The sequence below is a fragment of the Eurosta solidaginis genome, chromosome 2, assembly GCF_040869045.1.
Source record: "Eurosta solidaginis isolate ZX-2024a chromosome 2, ASM4086904v1, whole genome shotgun sequence".
Taxonomy (NCBI): domain Eukaryota; kingdom Metazoa; phylum Arthropoda; class Insecta; order Diptera; family Tephritidae; genus Eurosta; species Eurosta solidaginis.
This window is the reverse complement of record NC_090320.1, coordinates 203,563,038-203,579,030: the sequence shown is the minus strand read 5'-3', so window position 1 is coordinate 203,579,030 and position 15,993 is coordinate 203,563,038. Positions and strand designations below refer to the sequence as shown.

The 15,993-nt window shown below is 36.4% G+C and overlaps 1 protein-coding gene across 1 annotated transcript in view; it reads left to right on the top strand.

The window, feature by feature from the left end:
• LOC137240537 (serine/threonine-protein kinase SIK3) overlaps window positions 1-15,993 on the top strand; it is a 66,771-nt gene that overhangs the window by 33,048 nt on the left and 17,730 nt on the right. The window contains exons 4-5 of the mRNA XM_067766962.1: window positions 251-407; window positions 769-877. Coding sequence (XP_067623063.1) covers window positions 251-407; window positions 769-877 — 266 coding nt within the window. The remainder of the gene's footprint in view (window positions 1-250; window positions 408-768; window positions 878-15,993) is intronic.

Here is a 15,993-nt window from a genome sequence, read left to right as displayed (position 1 = left end):
TTAGAGCACCAAAAAAAAATTCCAAATTGAAAAATTCCAAAGTGGCTGTGAAGTAGTAAAGCTTGAAGCTCGACTAAGCCACTTTGATTTTTTCTATGTTTATATTTTCGTGCCAATTTGTCCCTATCACTTTATTCTCAATCAGTGCTTTGAGTGTATTGTTGTTGGTTGAGTGTGGTTTTTTTGCAGAATTTTCATTTTTATTTAACCACTTTCACGCTACTTTTTCACTCTATCTCTTTCCATTTAGACTCTTTGAAGTGGTCGAGACACTGGGACGTGTTTATTTGGTCACCGAATGGATACGCGGCGGTGAGCTATACAATCACATCACCCAGGGTGGGCCGTTGCGGGAGATACATGCTGCGCCCTTGTACAAGCAGCTGTTGTTGGCCGTAAAACACATGGTAAGAAGGGTTGACAATTACGTAAATGTAGGTATTTATTTGCGGGTCAAACCAAGGGCTTGATAGTAAACAAGCACAAATACAATGACACTTACAGAAATGAATCGTTCAGCCGGCGGCGCTAAAGTTACATAAGAGGACCCATAACCAAGTGCTCGACAATGTGACAGAGTGTTGGCGACCGGTTGTCCATTAAATTGCAATTTGTGTTTTCCGACACTGTGCTTATTACCCCGCACTTACGTCTCTTTTCTCATTTACACACACATACACAAATGAACATTAAAAGACTCTGTAACGCATTTTTGTTGTTTTTCTGTTTGTTTTCTTTACACCCACTTTAAACGGTGATAAATTGTAGCATAGCCTGGGATTTGTACATCGCGATATTAAGGCTGAAAATGTGCTGTTGCTGTCGGAGGATCGCCTAAAGCTCGCTGATTTCGGCTTTAGCACACAACTTATCAATGGTAAGTGACTATTATGTTTCAATATTTATTATGCAGATGAAATTTTGGAAGCACCAGAAAGTTCGCACTTTATTCATTTATTTAAGTATAGGACAGTCAAAGATGCTTGTGGCGGAAGCAGATTAATTTAATAAATTTTTGATTAAAGTTCATCATTAACATTAATTGACGCTGAAAGTCGATTTTAGCGATTTTGGCCTTTGCTCAGAATTTAAGGCCAGTCATGCCTTCTTCTTCTTCTTATTCTTCTTCTTCTTCCTCTTCTTGTAGTGATCAGAGTAATCGCCGAAGGTTTTGTGGAGTTTTATCCATGTTGATTGTCCTTTGTCGTATAATGATCTGGCAAGTTCCGGAAAATAGCACATTTAAGGTATTAGGCCGCATTTTCCTAACTGTACCAAAGAACCACCAGCTGATGACAAACCTGCTGTCAGCTACCACTTCATTGGGCATTTGAAAGGGCCATCAAACCCTTCGACCCCTTTAAATCTCCTGTCTCTTTTTATAACATTTTTCCGGTAGAGCTACAAATGGCAAGTGGAACTCAATGTCCCATGCTATCAGAAATCTAAAACGCCTGTCTAAGGCTCTCCGATTTTCAAAGAAGATGGATCGAGGCATAGTCTTCATACACAAAGAAGGACGGGTTTCACAAGCTAAGCCTAATGATTTCAGGCCTATAAGCTTTACGCCCCTCCTAAAAACCTGGAAAAGGTGCTGGATGTTCACATAACCTTTTCAATTTCCAACACTAGTACTTCAAAGACATATTCATCGAGGCAGCATTACACGCTAGCACAACAAAGATACAGAAGGAATTCATTCTAGGCACCTTTCTTGTCATAGAGAGTTCCTTTAACAACGTCTTTTCCCTACGCTAAAGAGGCTTCTTATTCATATTAGGAAAGACTGATTGCAAAGTTATCGCTTACGCCGAAGACATAGCTCGAACAGCATACGGAAAACACCTTGAGAATATAAACTGAATTTATTCCTGTAGAGGACCGGTTCTGGAGACGTTTTATTAATCAGGCGTTACAAGACACCATTTTCCAAGCAACCGGAGTTAAACAGGTTAAGGCTCAAACTTTGACCGAAAGTTAAATACATTGCAGTAATTTTATGCTGTAAATTGAAATAGAACCAACATGTCGAGAGCAGATCCTTTATTTCTCTAAAGCATCCGTGGGCAAAATGTTGGGTATATAATCACACATTATGTACTGGTTGCACAAAGCGTTCGTTAGACTCATCTTATTTCATGGAATTACGGTTTGGTGGCTGGCACTGCAAAGAAACAGCAGAATGGCTGCAGTGTAGGGAAGCATGGGAACCATATCGGAGAACTTTCGTAAATTAGATAATGGACCTAGGAGAGACGATTGAGATTGATAAGGAACCTATCTACGTGCTCACTTAAGCAAGGCCAAGTTTGCCGAGGCACCTCACAAAGGGGATTTCAAAGGCTAATCTGACATTGGCTTTCCAGATAAATACAGGCAAGAGGAAGTGTTTGCACGTGGCAGGGAAAGAACGATGCGACTGAGCTGAATACTCTCAGTATGTTCAGTGTACCATAGTTCTCAGATATGCCACTGTGACGTGGGACCCACATCATAATTGTGTTACGCCGAGGTATGGGGTTAGGGGGTCTTAGAATATAACCCCGGCAGGACTCTAGACCCTGAGAGAAATAATAACTAGGCAACTGACTGGTATATAAGTGGCGGAATCCAAGCGCTGTAATCAGTTTGATTTCAACACGTTAATTAAAGTCCCCGTATACATTGAAATATGACATTCTTAATAGAAAGTGATGAATAAAGAGTTGCTGTACAAAGTATAACGCAGATAGCAGATAAAACGGGAAATCATCGTAGATTTTTAAGATTAATCAAAATATGTTTCTCGGTCTATGACAATGCTGTAAGAGTGTTGTTGTCTCAAACCTTATTGTCCCGGTACTGAGAGCGCGTAATTTAGCCATTGCTTCCAACCAAAATGCAACCAAATCTATCCTTTCTGAAAGACTTTCTAATCTTTTATTTCAGGTCCTGCATTATAACTTTTATCTATTCTATTTAGAAGGTATTGTTTCCATTAGCTGTAAATTTTTAATTTTAGGGAAAAAAAGTTGGTGCACTGTTTCCTACTGTCGCAATTTCTATTAACATACATATGTATTGGCTTACAAAGGAGAATTAATTCTTTATATTGCACCCATGTCTTCTTAATTGTCAGCTGTCATTCTGCTACTTAGTTTACTTGAAAATTTCTATTTTAGTTTTTGTCTCAATAAATATTTATTGCAATAAAATTAACTTATTTATATAGCGACGCAAATTTCCTTGGCAAAGCAAACCCACATAGATGCATAAAAATAGTTAAAGTGCGCCGCACTGCTCCATATATTGGAATACCTTACAAAGGTACCAAAGAAGACAATCTCATGCCTAAATATGGAGTTATTGTTATAGAATAAGGGCCTACTGCTATTGTGCAGCGTGTTAACAAGGTGTTAGGCGAACCAAAAGGCGACGTTTTACAAAGAGGCATTTGTATTGTGTTCTAAGCAGAGATTGCAAATCGGCCGCCGTGGTATAGTGCTCCGCCTACTACGTTGTGAATCCTGGATTCAACTACCCGGCAAAGTAACATTAAAACTTAAAAAATAAATTTTTTTCAATTAGAGAACAATTTATTTAATCGGGGTGATTGGCAGTGATTTGGCCAACACTCCAAGTCTTCCTTTTAATTTTCCCTAAAAATTTCCGGGACGGGACTTACATGCCTTATGCCGACTCCGAGCAGCATCCACAAGGTAGATGAATTTTCACTGAAAGCTTTTCATGGCAGAAATACACTCGAAGTGCTTGCAAAATCACAGCCTAGGGGCGACTCCGCTTAGAAAAACTGTTTTCTAAATTTTCGATGTTGCTTTGCTCGGGAATATTGCGGAACTGTTGCGGCATTATATCGGTTTTTTTCGAAGTCGTTACTAGATCGTCTTGAGATCTATCCTGATGGACTTCGAGCTTAATTCGGGATAATATTACAAACTATTTTATTCATTTATTAGGTTCGAACAAATTCATTTCAGAATACGAAAAGTCATCGGGCTGTTTTTGTTAATGGATTATTTTCGACGTGTTATTGGCATGTTATCGATAACAGCTCTTACAGCAGAGTTATCGGTGCACTAATGGTGAGAAATGAACGTGTTAAGGCTTCATTCTCCTAAGGTAGTCGACTTCTTATCGAAAATATTAATTTGCTATTGGATAATTATATTTTTTATCGCAACAAAATATCGATTTGGTAACCAAAAATCACCGATTTTTTACCGAAAAAATTTCGATTTGTTACGAAAAGTTCTTGTTTTCTATTTAGAGGTTATTTACCTGTAATGAATCGTAGTGCTCCCTACTCTGTGCTTGCATAAATAATTTTGCTAGCATACAAAATAATTTAGGTTGTCAATTTAACTCGCACAGTTCTGACAGGTTTTCACCTAAATTATTGCAGTACTGGAAAGTTACAGTGGAATATTAGTTTAGGTACCTAAAATTTAGGCGAACTCACGCCCAGCTTTAATAGTGTTTTAATGAGTGGTCATTAAATAACTGTTTTAATTAAAAATGTCGGTTTCCTTCCATAAGCTATTCCTGCGGTAGAAAATCACAAACCCTTCAAAAGTTACTTATATAATACAAAAGTTTTAAGTATAAAGGATCAAAGTTGACAATCCATTTCATATCCATGAAGGGTATAGAAAATATTACATATTTATGTTTGTCCATTCGCGTAGATGGGCTTCACAATGTCCTGAAATAGTTTGACACTCTTCATTATTTTTTATGCATTTTTTGTACCTCCTGTGTTTCTAATTTTGGCTTAAAATGCGATATCCTTACATAAGTTGAAGTGTCAGTTTGGATGGCACTTGTCAATTCCTTTCACTCATTGTATATCTACAAGTACATAAACGTATTATTGAAGTGTTATCCACAAATGTGAATCATCTTAATCAGCCACAAAAAGGAGAAACATGAATGTGTAACTATGGGATTATACAGAAAAATTTTACACCCAGCCGGTGAGGGGGCTCAGAATATACCCGTCAGTGGTGTCATTGTTACCGGAACATATCAATCCAGAAATAAGCTGATCCTACAGGCTGCAGTCGCGTCAATGTATATATTGATAATCTAGCGGCAATAAAGGCAATAGTCTCTCACAGAGCTTCACCAAAAATTATCTTGGAATCGAATTTAGGGGCAAATTATGTATAACGGAACGAGTAATTTTTCTCGAGAGTAAACCTGAATGCCCTTATGAAAATTTGGGTATTAAATAGTGGTGACTGTGAATGTGAGTGAATGCGACGTAAAGTGTCACAGCGTCATACATAATCTATAGAGAGAATTCAGTCACCTGCCTCACCTGCGTCCGCTAGGACAAGGGTCCCGCTGCTGGGGGCGGCAGAGCTGCCAGGCAGCACTTAAGCTGGGTCCTGGAAAACTTCTAGTATTTTGCAAGAGGGCGGAGTTGTGTGAGGATAAAATCCCCCAAATTAACTTTTTAATAATCATCTGGCAACATCTCAACATTGTTGCTCACAATGATATTTAATTGTGAATGTTACAAATAAAATGAATACAACACAACACATTATGGCATAATCCATTGTAATAAAGTATGTAAGAGAGAATAAGATATATGTGGGGTGAAACATGAAAAACGACATGCAAGAGTGACATCGGCATTTTTCATGTTTCACCGCCATGAATATAATTTTGGATCGTGTGCAGACGCATTTTTAAAACGCAGAAAACTTTTAATAAAAATTAAAGTTAAATTACCGAAAAATAATTACGGTGTATTAATTTGTATGTTGTTTAAAGTATACCGTAGACGGCTGCCGCGGTAGTGTGATCTTAATCAATGCACACCATGCCAACAATATGGAGGCGGCGCCCTCCACGGTTCCAATTTCCCAGAACAGCACCAAGGCGATCGGGGGTAAGATTTATAGTACGGCTAGCAGAAGCCGTATAGCACATGGCGACCGTGAGGCTGGAGCCTCGTTCATTTTATTTTGGCATCGCAACGAACCGGACGTCTAGTAAGTGGTGAGTGAGAAATTTTTTTCAAGTGGACAGAAAGCAAAAGTGTGTGTGTGGTGCGATAAACGTGCAAAATTAAAAATTCAATTTTCTAATAAATTTCAATACTTAAATTGCTAATTAAAATTCTAACCTACGGCTTAATTTTCTAAATAAATTCAACTAAATGTCTTCTAAATAAATTTTCAATAAACTACAACACAATTTTCTAATTAAAATTCAACCTAAAATTTTCTAAAATAAAATTTCATTAATCTACGATATATTTTTCTAAACGGAATTCAACTAATTTTTAACACATAATTTTCTAAATACATTTTTAAAAAAACTACCGTGCAATTTCCTAATTAAAACTCAATAAAACCTCAATATGCAATTTTCTAAAATAAAATTCTACTAAAGTACGATAGAAAATTATCTAAACTCTACAAAACTACGATATAATTTCTTAAAATAAAATATAACAAACCTAAAATATGTTCTTCTAGTACAAATTTAAACAATTCTACGATTCAATTTTACAAATCATATTTAAAAACGACAATACAAATTTTCTACATTAAATTAATTAACCGCAAAAACAATTCCACTGATCAAAATTTAACAAAAGAAAAATTCAACAAAATTAAGGTACAATTTAATAATGGAAATTCAACACACAATTTCATAAATTTTCATAACGGCACTCGCACCACGCCACGCATAACGGCAAAGGTAACGGCACCCAACAACATACAAAATCTCCACCACCACCAACTTTAACACACGAAGACACACACCAGCAGCAGCAACAACACCAGCAGCGATTCAGGTCTGCCAGCGCAGCAGCAGCAGTGACAAAAATAAGTATACATATATGTATCAAACATTCTTTTTCTTTAAAATTATATATGTATGTATATTAAAAATTAAAATTTCATATTAAATTTGGTGTCTCCGTTTTCCAATTAAATTAACTTCTCATTCAATATAAATTTTGGATTTTTTTTGACAATACATAAGTGGTTTTCGGAAAAACCAATCAATTTTTCGGTGCATGCGGTGGTTCCGTTAAAAACCAAATTTTTTTTATTACATGCGGTGGTTCCGTGAAAAACCAATTCAATTTTTATTACATGCGGTGGTTCCGAGAAAAACCAAATTGAGATTTTTTTGAATAAAGCGGTGCGTCCGTGAGTACATTTTAAGATTTTTACCTATTCATATACATAATTTTGAGCCATTTTAAAATCAATTACTTTCATAGATCTTTCATAAAAATTCACTGCAGTTTCAATTAATTCCTCTACTAAATTGTTAAATATTTCCTTAATTTTTTTTCTCTTCGCTCTTTTTCCTCAACAATTTAACTTCGAATATAAATTCAACATTCAAGCAAGTGCTTTAGTAATTTCATATGTACAACCTTAGAAGTGGTAGACAAGTGCAAAAAACTTCAGATTCAGAATCCGATTCAGATAAATCAGGCTCAAGCTACGAAAGTTTAGCCTCATCTTCGACCGGAAAAGTCACAAACCAGGGAAATAGATTTTCTTTATCAACAGATTTTCCAGGCTTCGAAAATTCTTCCATTAAAAATTCAACTTCTACTTTAGCTTCAAATCTTAACGATTCAAATAGTGAAATTTTAACTTCTTCTACTTTAAAACAAAATCCTAACGACCCAAATAGTGCAAACTTAGTTAATCCTTCTTCTAACGAAAACCCAGATCTTAACGATCCAATTAGTACACACGTGGCCTCATCTTCTGCTAATTCAGCTCCAGATCTTAACGATCAAATCATGGCAACTCCAGAGGAAAAGAGAATTTTTATTAACACATGTGCTAATTCTATTAGAGAAAACTACAGTGGTGATCCACTAGCACTTGATTCTTTTATAGACAAAATTGAATTACTCGAACAATTCGCTACTGCAGATTTAACCAATACTTTTATAGCGTTCTTGAAATCAAAATTAGAGGGTAAAGCTCGTGAAGCAATACCAACACAAGTAGCTTCAGTCAACGAAATTAAAACAGCTCTACGTAATAGGATCAAACCAGACAACTCGAAAGTTGTAGCAGGGAGAATTGCAGCGTTGTACGTTAGCAGTAACAATTATACAGATTTTGCCAAAAAAGTTGAAGGTCTAGCTGACTCACTTGAGCGGTCTCTTATTATTGAAGGGATCACTCAAACGAAAGCTCATGAAATGGCAGTCGAACAAACTGTTAACGTGTGTCGTCTAAATGCAAAATCCAATTTAGTAAAAACCATTTTAGCCTCAACGGCATTTACTGATCCGAAAGACGTAGTAGCAAAATTAATTGTGGAACAAAACAACGAAGTAACTGAGCGTCAGGTTTTAGCTTTTCGATCACGTGGTAACAGTACATTTAGAAATTCACGTGGTAGTTATCGAGGTTTTTACCCAAACCGCGGCTATACTGGTTATAGAAATAATAGCAGTTCATTTTCACACAACAGTAATTATAACGGTAATAATAATCAAAGATACAGGAATTATCATGGAAATAGATATCAAAATAATCACAATAATAATGCGCGTCCAAATACCAACTCTAATCCAAATAATAGTAACAATAGAAACAACAATTCGAGATCAGCCAATGGTAGAGGTCGAAACGCAAACGTTCGCGCTTTAAACGCCAGTGCCCCTCAGGAGCGAACACTGAGGGAGGACGAATTAAGCGAGTAAGCGAACTTCCCTCACCAATAGCCATCTATTGTTTAAATTTAAATTACTCTGATTTTATAGAATTACAACTAAACGAGTCACAAAAATTTTGTTCTTTCCTAGTAGACACTCAAGCCGACATTTCCTTAATAAAAATATCATGTCTAGACAGAAATATTCCCTTAAATACGAACGACATTATTAACATTACCGGTGTCACTTCTAATTCAGTTTCTACTTTAGGTAAAATTACCGCAAATTTAAATTTTTCAAACTTTTCTATTAAACATACTTTACACGTAGTAAATGAAGACTTTAATATTCCATCCGATGGCATACTGGGTAAAGATTTTCTGAAAATTAACAAATGCATTATTAATTATGAAAGAAATAGTATTTCCTTTTGGGTAGGTAATGAAAAAGTGGCGATACCAATCCTACACGGAACAGAAAGCGACAGTTGTATCATTCACCAAGATGCGAAATATTCAGACTTTTTGATTTAGGAAATTCACCCGAGCCACTTTACGTGGACTCGCAGGAAATCGAAAAAGGTGTTTTCACAGCTAGGTGTATTGTTAATTCCAGTAACCCAATTATTAAAGTTATAAATACCACGGATGATATAAAGTGTGTCAAAAGAAAAAGTATTCAGACAGAAAAACTTTCAAACTATAATATTTATACAATTAACAAGACAGAAACAGAAGACAAACGTACGAAAAAACTAACTTCGATTTTAAAAAATCAAATACCTCAACATGCTCATAGTAAATTAATTGACCTTTGCATAGATTATGCCGACATTTTCGCTCTTGACACGGACAAAATGATTAAATACCTTTTACGAGCAAAAACTAAGATTGACAGACAACGATCCGGTATATGTTAAAAACTATAGATTGCCATACTCTCAACGCGAAGAAATAAATCGCCAAGGCAATAAATTATTAGACAACGATTTGATTGAACCTAGTTATTCGAATTACAATAGTCCTTTGATTGTAGTCCCAAAGAAAGATACAAATGGTCAAAAAGCATATCGTATGTGCGTACATTTTCGCGCAGTAAACAAAAAACTCATTGCTGATAAATTTCCACTAGCTAGAGTTGACGATATTTTAGACAATCTCGGTAGAGCAAACTATTTTTCCACATTAGATCTTTTTTCAGGATTTCATCAAATCCCCTTGCATCCTGACTCTCGTGACATTACGTCATTCAGCACTGATCGTGGCGCATTTAGATGGAAAGTGCTTCCATTCGGCTTAAATATAGCACCTAACTCATTCTCACGAATGATGACCATAGCTTTTTCGGGTATACCACCCAATGTCGCATTTTTGTACGTCGACGATATTATCGTCATAGGGTGTAGCGAAGCACACCACATTAAAAATCTTTCAAAAGTCTTCGATACTTGTAGATCTTTTAACCTCAAACTTAACCCAAATAAATGCAACTTTTTACATTTTTAGGTCATAAATGTTCAGCCAAAGGTTTGTTGCCAGACGACTCTAAGATAAACGCAATTAAAAAATATACAAAACCGACTGACAAAGACGCGGTACGACGATTCGTCGCGTTTGCAAACTATTACAGACGGTTCATACCTAATTTTGCGTCTCTGGCAGCGCCTTTAAATCGATTAAGCAGAAAAAGAGTTGAATTTGTATGGGATGTTGAGTGCGAAAGAGCATTTTTATCTTTGAAAGCAGCGTTACTTTCACCAAAATTACTTCAATATCCAGATTTTACTAAACAATCCATTATTACAGTTGATGCTTCCACAACTGGATGTGGCGCTATTCTGAGTCAAGAACAGCAAGGTAGTGATTTACCAATTTGTTTCGCTTCTAAAGCATTTAATAAAGCCGAACAGAAAAAACCTATTATAGAATTAGAGCTTTTAGCTATTTACTTTGCAATCAAGCAATTTCGACCATATGTGTATGGTACCCATTTCATTGTAAAATCAGGCCATAGACCTCTAGTATACTTATTCAAAATGAAAGACCCATCTTCAAAACTTTCAAGAATAAGACTGGAACTATCTGAATATGACTTTACTATTGTATATATAAAAGGTAAATCAAACGTTTGTGCTGATGCACTATCGCGTATAACAATCGATGAGATTAAAGAAGCTAATAAACAAATTTTGGCAGTACAGACAAGAGCCATGACAAAGAAGGCAAACGACAAACATTTACACAGAAAAACAGACAAAACCGACGAAAAACAACTTACTTTACATGTCTACGACAAATTTTCATTCAATTTTTCGAAAAAAGTCCCACGAATAAGATCTGCAATTACGTACGATAAAAATAATAAAACAACAAATTTAAGAATTTTTGCGCATATTAAACATAAGAAACTCGAGTTACTTAGTTTTGAGCTTGTTAACGAAATAATGACTTTAGAGAAATTACTTTCGAGGCTTGAATCAGAAGCCGGCAAACGCAAAATTAAGCAGATTGAATGGCCTAAAAACGATATTATGTTCGAACATTACACTATTACAAATTTCAAAAATATTGGAAATAAAATTTTAAAATCATTAGAAATTATACTGACAGATCCAGTGGAGACAGTAACAGATGAAGATACAAAATTTAAACTTATGAAAATTTACCATAATGATCCCATTTCCGGTGGACATTGCGGAATGAAAAGACTTTACGCAAAATTGCGAACAAAATTTTATTGGAAGAACATGACTCGCGATATATCGAAATATATCAAAAATTGTAAGGATTGTCTTTTAAACAAGGTTAAACCTAAAACAAAAGAAAAACTTGTTTTAACACCAACTCCTTGTAAACCATTTGATATACTAGTAATTGACACAATAGGACCCCTACCTGAGTCCAAATATGGTAACAAGTTCGCACTTACCATGATTTGCGACATGACTAAATATCTGGTAACAGTCGCTGTACCAGACAAATCGGCAAAAACAATCGCTTTAGCCATTTTTGAAGGATTCATTTTAACTTACGGCACAATGAATGCCATAAAATCAGATTTAGGTACTGAATTTAAAAATGAATTATTCGAAGAATTAACAAAGCTTTTAAACATTAACCATAATTTTTCAACTGCATACCATCATGAAACTGTTGGCACGATTGAACGTAATCATAGAGTGTTTAATGAATACTTACGCGCATATCTAAAAGACAATTTTTCTGATTGGGATGTTTATTTAAAATATTTTACCTTCCTACACAACACTACGAGTAGCACAGTTTTCGACAATCAATTTTCGCCTTACGAGTTAGTTTTTGGAAAAAAGGCAACTTTGCCTAATGAATTAACAAAAGAAAAAATTGACCCGATCTATAACGTCGAAAACTATGCCAAAGAAGTTAAGTTTAGGATGCAGAAAACGCACAAAATGGCACAAAACCTAATTAACAAAAATAAATTACAAAGTAAAAATTTGTACGATAAAACGGCACGACATTTAATTGTAAAAATCGGAGATAGAGTGCTTTTACAAAAAGAACCACATCATAAACACGAAAATATTTATCAAGGTCCGTTCATCATAACCAAAATTAACGAACCCAACGTAACTATTTTCGATGAAGTCAAAAACAAAGAAAAAGTGGTACATAAAAACCGCCTTAGTAAAGTAAATTAACATTACTTTAGTACTCTCACTAAACCTTAAATTTAATTAAAAAGCAAATCCAAAATTTATTTCCGAGTACTGTAGCAGCCATGAAGTCCTAAAAACTGTTAAACCAAAAAGCAAAAAGAGAAAATACGAATTTTGTATATTCAAAAAAAAAACTTTCTTATAAAATTGTATGTAACACATAAATTAAAAATTTAATATGTAATACAAAACATAAAACTTTAAACTGAATATGTAAAACACAAATATTTACAAAAAAAAAGAGAAACATTCAACATATTTTGTCATAAATTAAAAAAATTCTTAATATTTATACCTTTCATTTAAGTTACAATGAACTATAAAAATGTAACTAAAATTTAATTATGCGATGTATAAAATCTTTTTTTCAATTATTAATAAAAATGGTTCCGAACCAACGAATTAAAAAAAAGGGAAGGTACACCCTAATATAAATATATATTCGTTTGCTCGCAACAATTTTTATAAGGTATGGCCAAAGAAGAATGTGACAAAATTGATCACTTTGTCAATTCTTCTTTTCCCCAAAAAGGATGATGTGAGGATAAAATCCCCCAAATTAACTTTTTAATAATCATCTGGCAACATCTCAACATTGTTGCTCACAATGATATTTAATTGTGAATGTTACAAATAAAATGAATACAACACAACACATTATGGCATAATCCATTGTAATAAAGTATGTAAGAGAGAATAAGATATATGTGGGGTGAAACATGAAAAACGACATGCAAGAGTGACATCGGCATTTTTCATGTTTCACCGCCATGAATATAATTTTGGATACGATCGTGTGCAGACGCATTTTTAAAACGCAGAAAACTTTTAATAAAAATTAAAGTTAAATTAATTTGTATGTTGTTTAAAGTATACCGTAGACGGCCGCCGCGGTAGTGTGATCTTAATCAATGCACACCATGGCAACAATATGGAGGCGGCGCCCTCCACGGTTCCAATTTCCCAGAACAGCACCAAGGCGATCGGGGGTAAGATTTATAGTACGGCTAGCAGAAGCCGTATAGCACAGTTGTTTTATAACATAAATCCTGTTACTTGTACGAAACAATATTCTCAAGGGTTACTATCTGTATGCCCTGCTTAAGGGCATATTCTATTCGATTTTTGATCTATTATAGTGATATCTGGGTTCCCCTATAGTCATCGAAATGACGTTTAATAATGGGTTGCAATAAAAGGGTTTCTGGTTGGGATGGGGGTTCGTCTGGTCATATTCTTTACCAAATTTCTTTTCAACAATCGCAGTGGTTTTGGGTGGGTTTACAATAAGTAGAAAGGTGTACGGATGCACCTGACGGGAGTTGTTTTCTCTGATCAACTCCATTCCGCTGAATTAATTTCTTTGTGTAATGAATACCCGTATCAATCTAAATCACTTAACGCATTTAATATTTCAGCAATATCTCCTGAGGAGGTTTTTTCACATTTAACGTCTTGGAAGGTATCTTACAAAAACGGCCCTGACCTTATTCCCACATGTTTTCTTAAAAAATGAGCTGAACATATTTATCAGCCCCTAACTGACTTATTCAATATGTCCCTAAAACATGGTGTTTTTCCTGCTGCTTGGAAGGAATCTTTTCTTATACCCCTTCGTAAAAACCGCAGTAGGTCATACGTTAGAAAATAATCGAGGAATTGCAAAATTGCCTGCCATTCCAAAGGTATTTGAAGCTATTGTTACTAATCAGCTAACATTTTCCATTTCTACGTTGATTACAGATTCACAGCACGGGTTCTGTAAGGGCAAATCTACCATTACCAACTCATGTTTCTAATGGATTTAGAGAAAATTTTCACACCGATGTTATATACATTGATTTCAGTAAAGCATTTGATAAAGTTTCCCACTCCTTGCTTATCCACAATCTTGATCGATTTGGCTTCCACCTGGTCTCACCTAGTGGATCTCTTCGTATCTCCGCGGTAGAACGCAAAAAGTAATTTTTAAAAATACTCTTTCAAATGTTATTAATGTTCTCCCTGGCATCCCACAGGGCAGTCATCTCGGTCCCATTCTGTTCTTGCTATTTATTAATGATATCTGTACCACAGTTAGGTAGGTAGGTTGAACTGGCCGGTCCATGAGGACCTCACATAGACTGATTGAGTCCGTAGTGTTACCAGAAGTTTGTTTTAACGACCAAACTGAAAAACCCTATCAAAAACCAGGACCTATGTTATAAAATAACTCCGTCCTCTTGGCAAATACTAGAAGCTTCCTAGGACTTAAGCCACTTGCTGCTTCTAGATCTGACAGCTGTATCACTCCTAATAGCTGGAGTCTTAGCCTGGCAAGTGCAGGGCACGAGCACAGAACGTGCTCGATCGTTTCCTCCTCCAACCCGCACTTCCTACACCTGCTATCACTGGCCAAGCCTAATTTAAAGGCATGTGACGCCAGAAGGCAGTGTCCAGTCAGAATACCCATCATGAGTCTACAGTCCTCTCTTTTTAATGACTGTGTTAGTCTAAGGTTGTAAGACCTACACATAATCTTCGACACTTTACAGCCCCGCGGTTGAACCCACGCCTTTTCTGCTTGGTCGATCATGTGCACCTCTCGCCTTCGCTTAATCTCGCCCAATCTCATTGGGACGTCTACGGAGCAAGCTTCAAGGGATGCGCCCTTTTTAGCTAATTCGTCCGCTTTTTCATTCCCATCTATTCCCATATGCCCTGGGACCCAATATAGATGTATGCTTCTCCCTGTCCCGATTCTCTCCAGAGACTGCTTACACTCTAACACGCATTTAGATGCTGTGCTATGCGAGATTATTGCCTTAATTGCTGCTTGACTGTCAATATAAAAGTTAACACGGTTGCAGCTTAAGCTATTCTCTTTCAGGGTTTCTACTGCTTTGGTTACGGCTAATATTTCCGCTTGGAAAACGCTACAGTAATCCGGCAGCCTGTAGGATCTGCTTAATTCCGGATCAGCGCAGTATACCGCAGACCCTACTCCTTCCACTATTTTGGAACCATCGGTGTACACATGTATCGCCTCGTCCGCCATTTGCGCCCCTTGCGCCAACCGTCCACCTCTATTGTGGCCTTAAGATCTCCCTCAAAGTGCAGGTAGGGAATCATGTAGTCTGTTCGTCTTGTGACTGAGGACGCTATACTACTATGGCCATATGGTCGGCGCTCAAGCTTCCCCGAAGCATCGAGCCTGGTTGCGGTCGTTAACGCTTTGTTCTTTGCTACCAGGTCTACAGGTGGAATGTGCAGAATGGCATACAGTGCAGCCGTCGGGGTTGTTTTCAGGGCTCCCGTAATGCAAAGCATCGATAGTCTGCATACCCCCTCTAATTTTTTGAGGTATGTTGTTTTTTGTGTGGCTTTCCACCAAACAAGAACTCCATAGTATAGAATAGGGCTTACAATCGCTGTAAAAACCCAATGAGAAAGAGAGGGCGATAGGCCCCACGTACACCCCAGCATTCTTTTACATGCATAGAGTGCCGCTGAGGCCTTCTTGACCCTCTCCTCCACGTTGAGCTTCCATGACAGCTTACTGTCTAGGATGATTCCTAGATATTTTGTGCAAGGTTTCTCCTGTAAGGTCACCGCTCATAACTTAGGCCTGGTCCAATTTGGGACCTTGTACCTCTTTGTA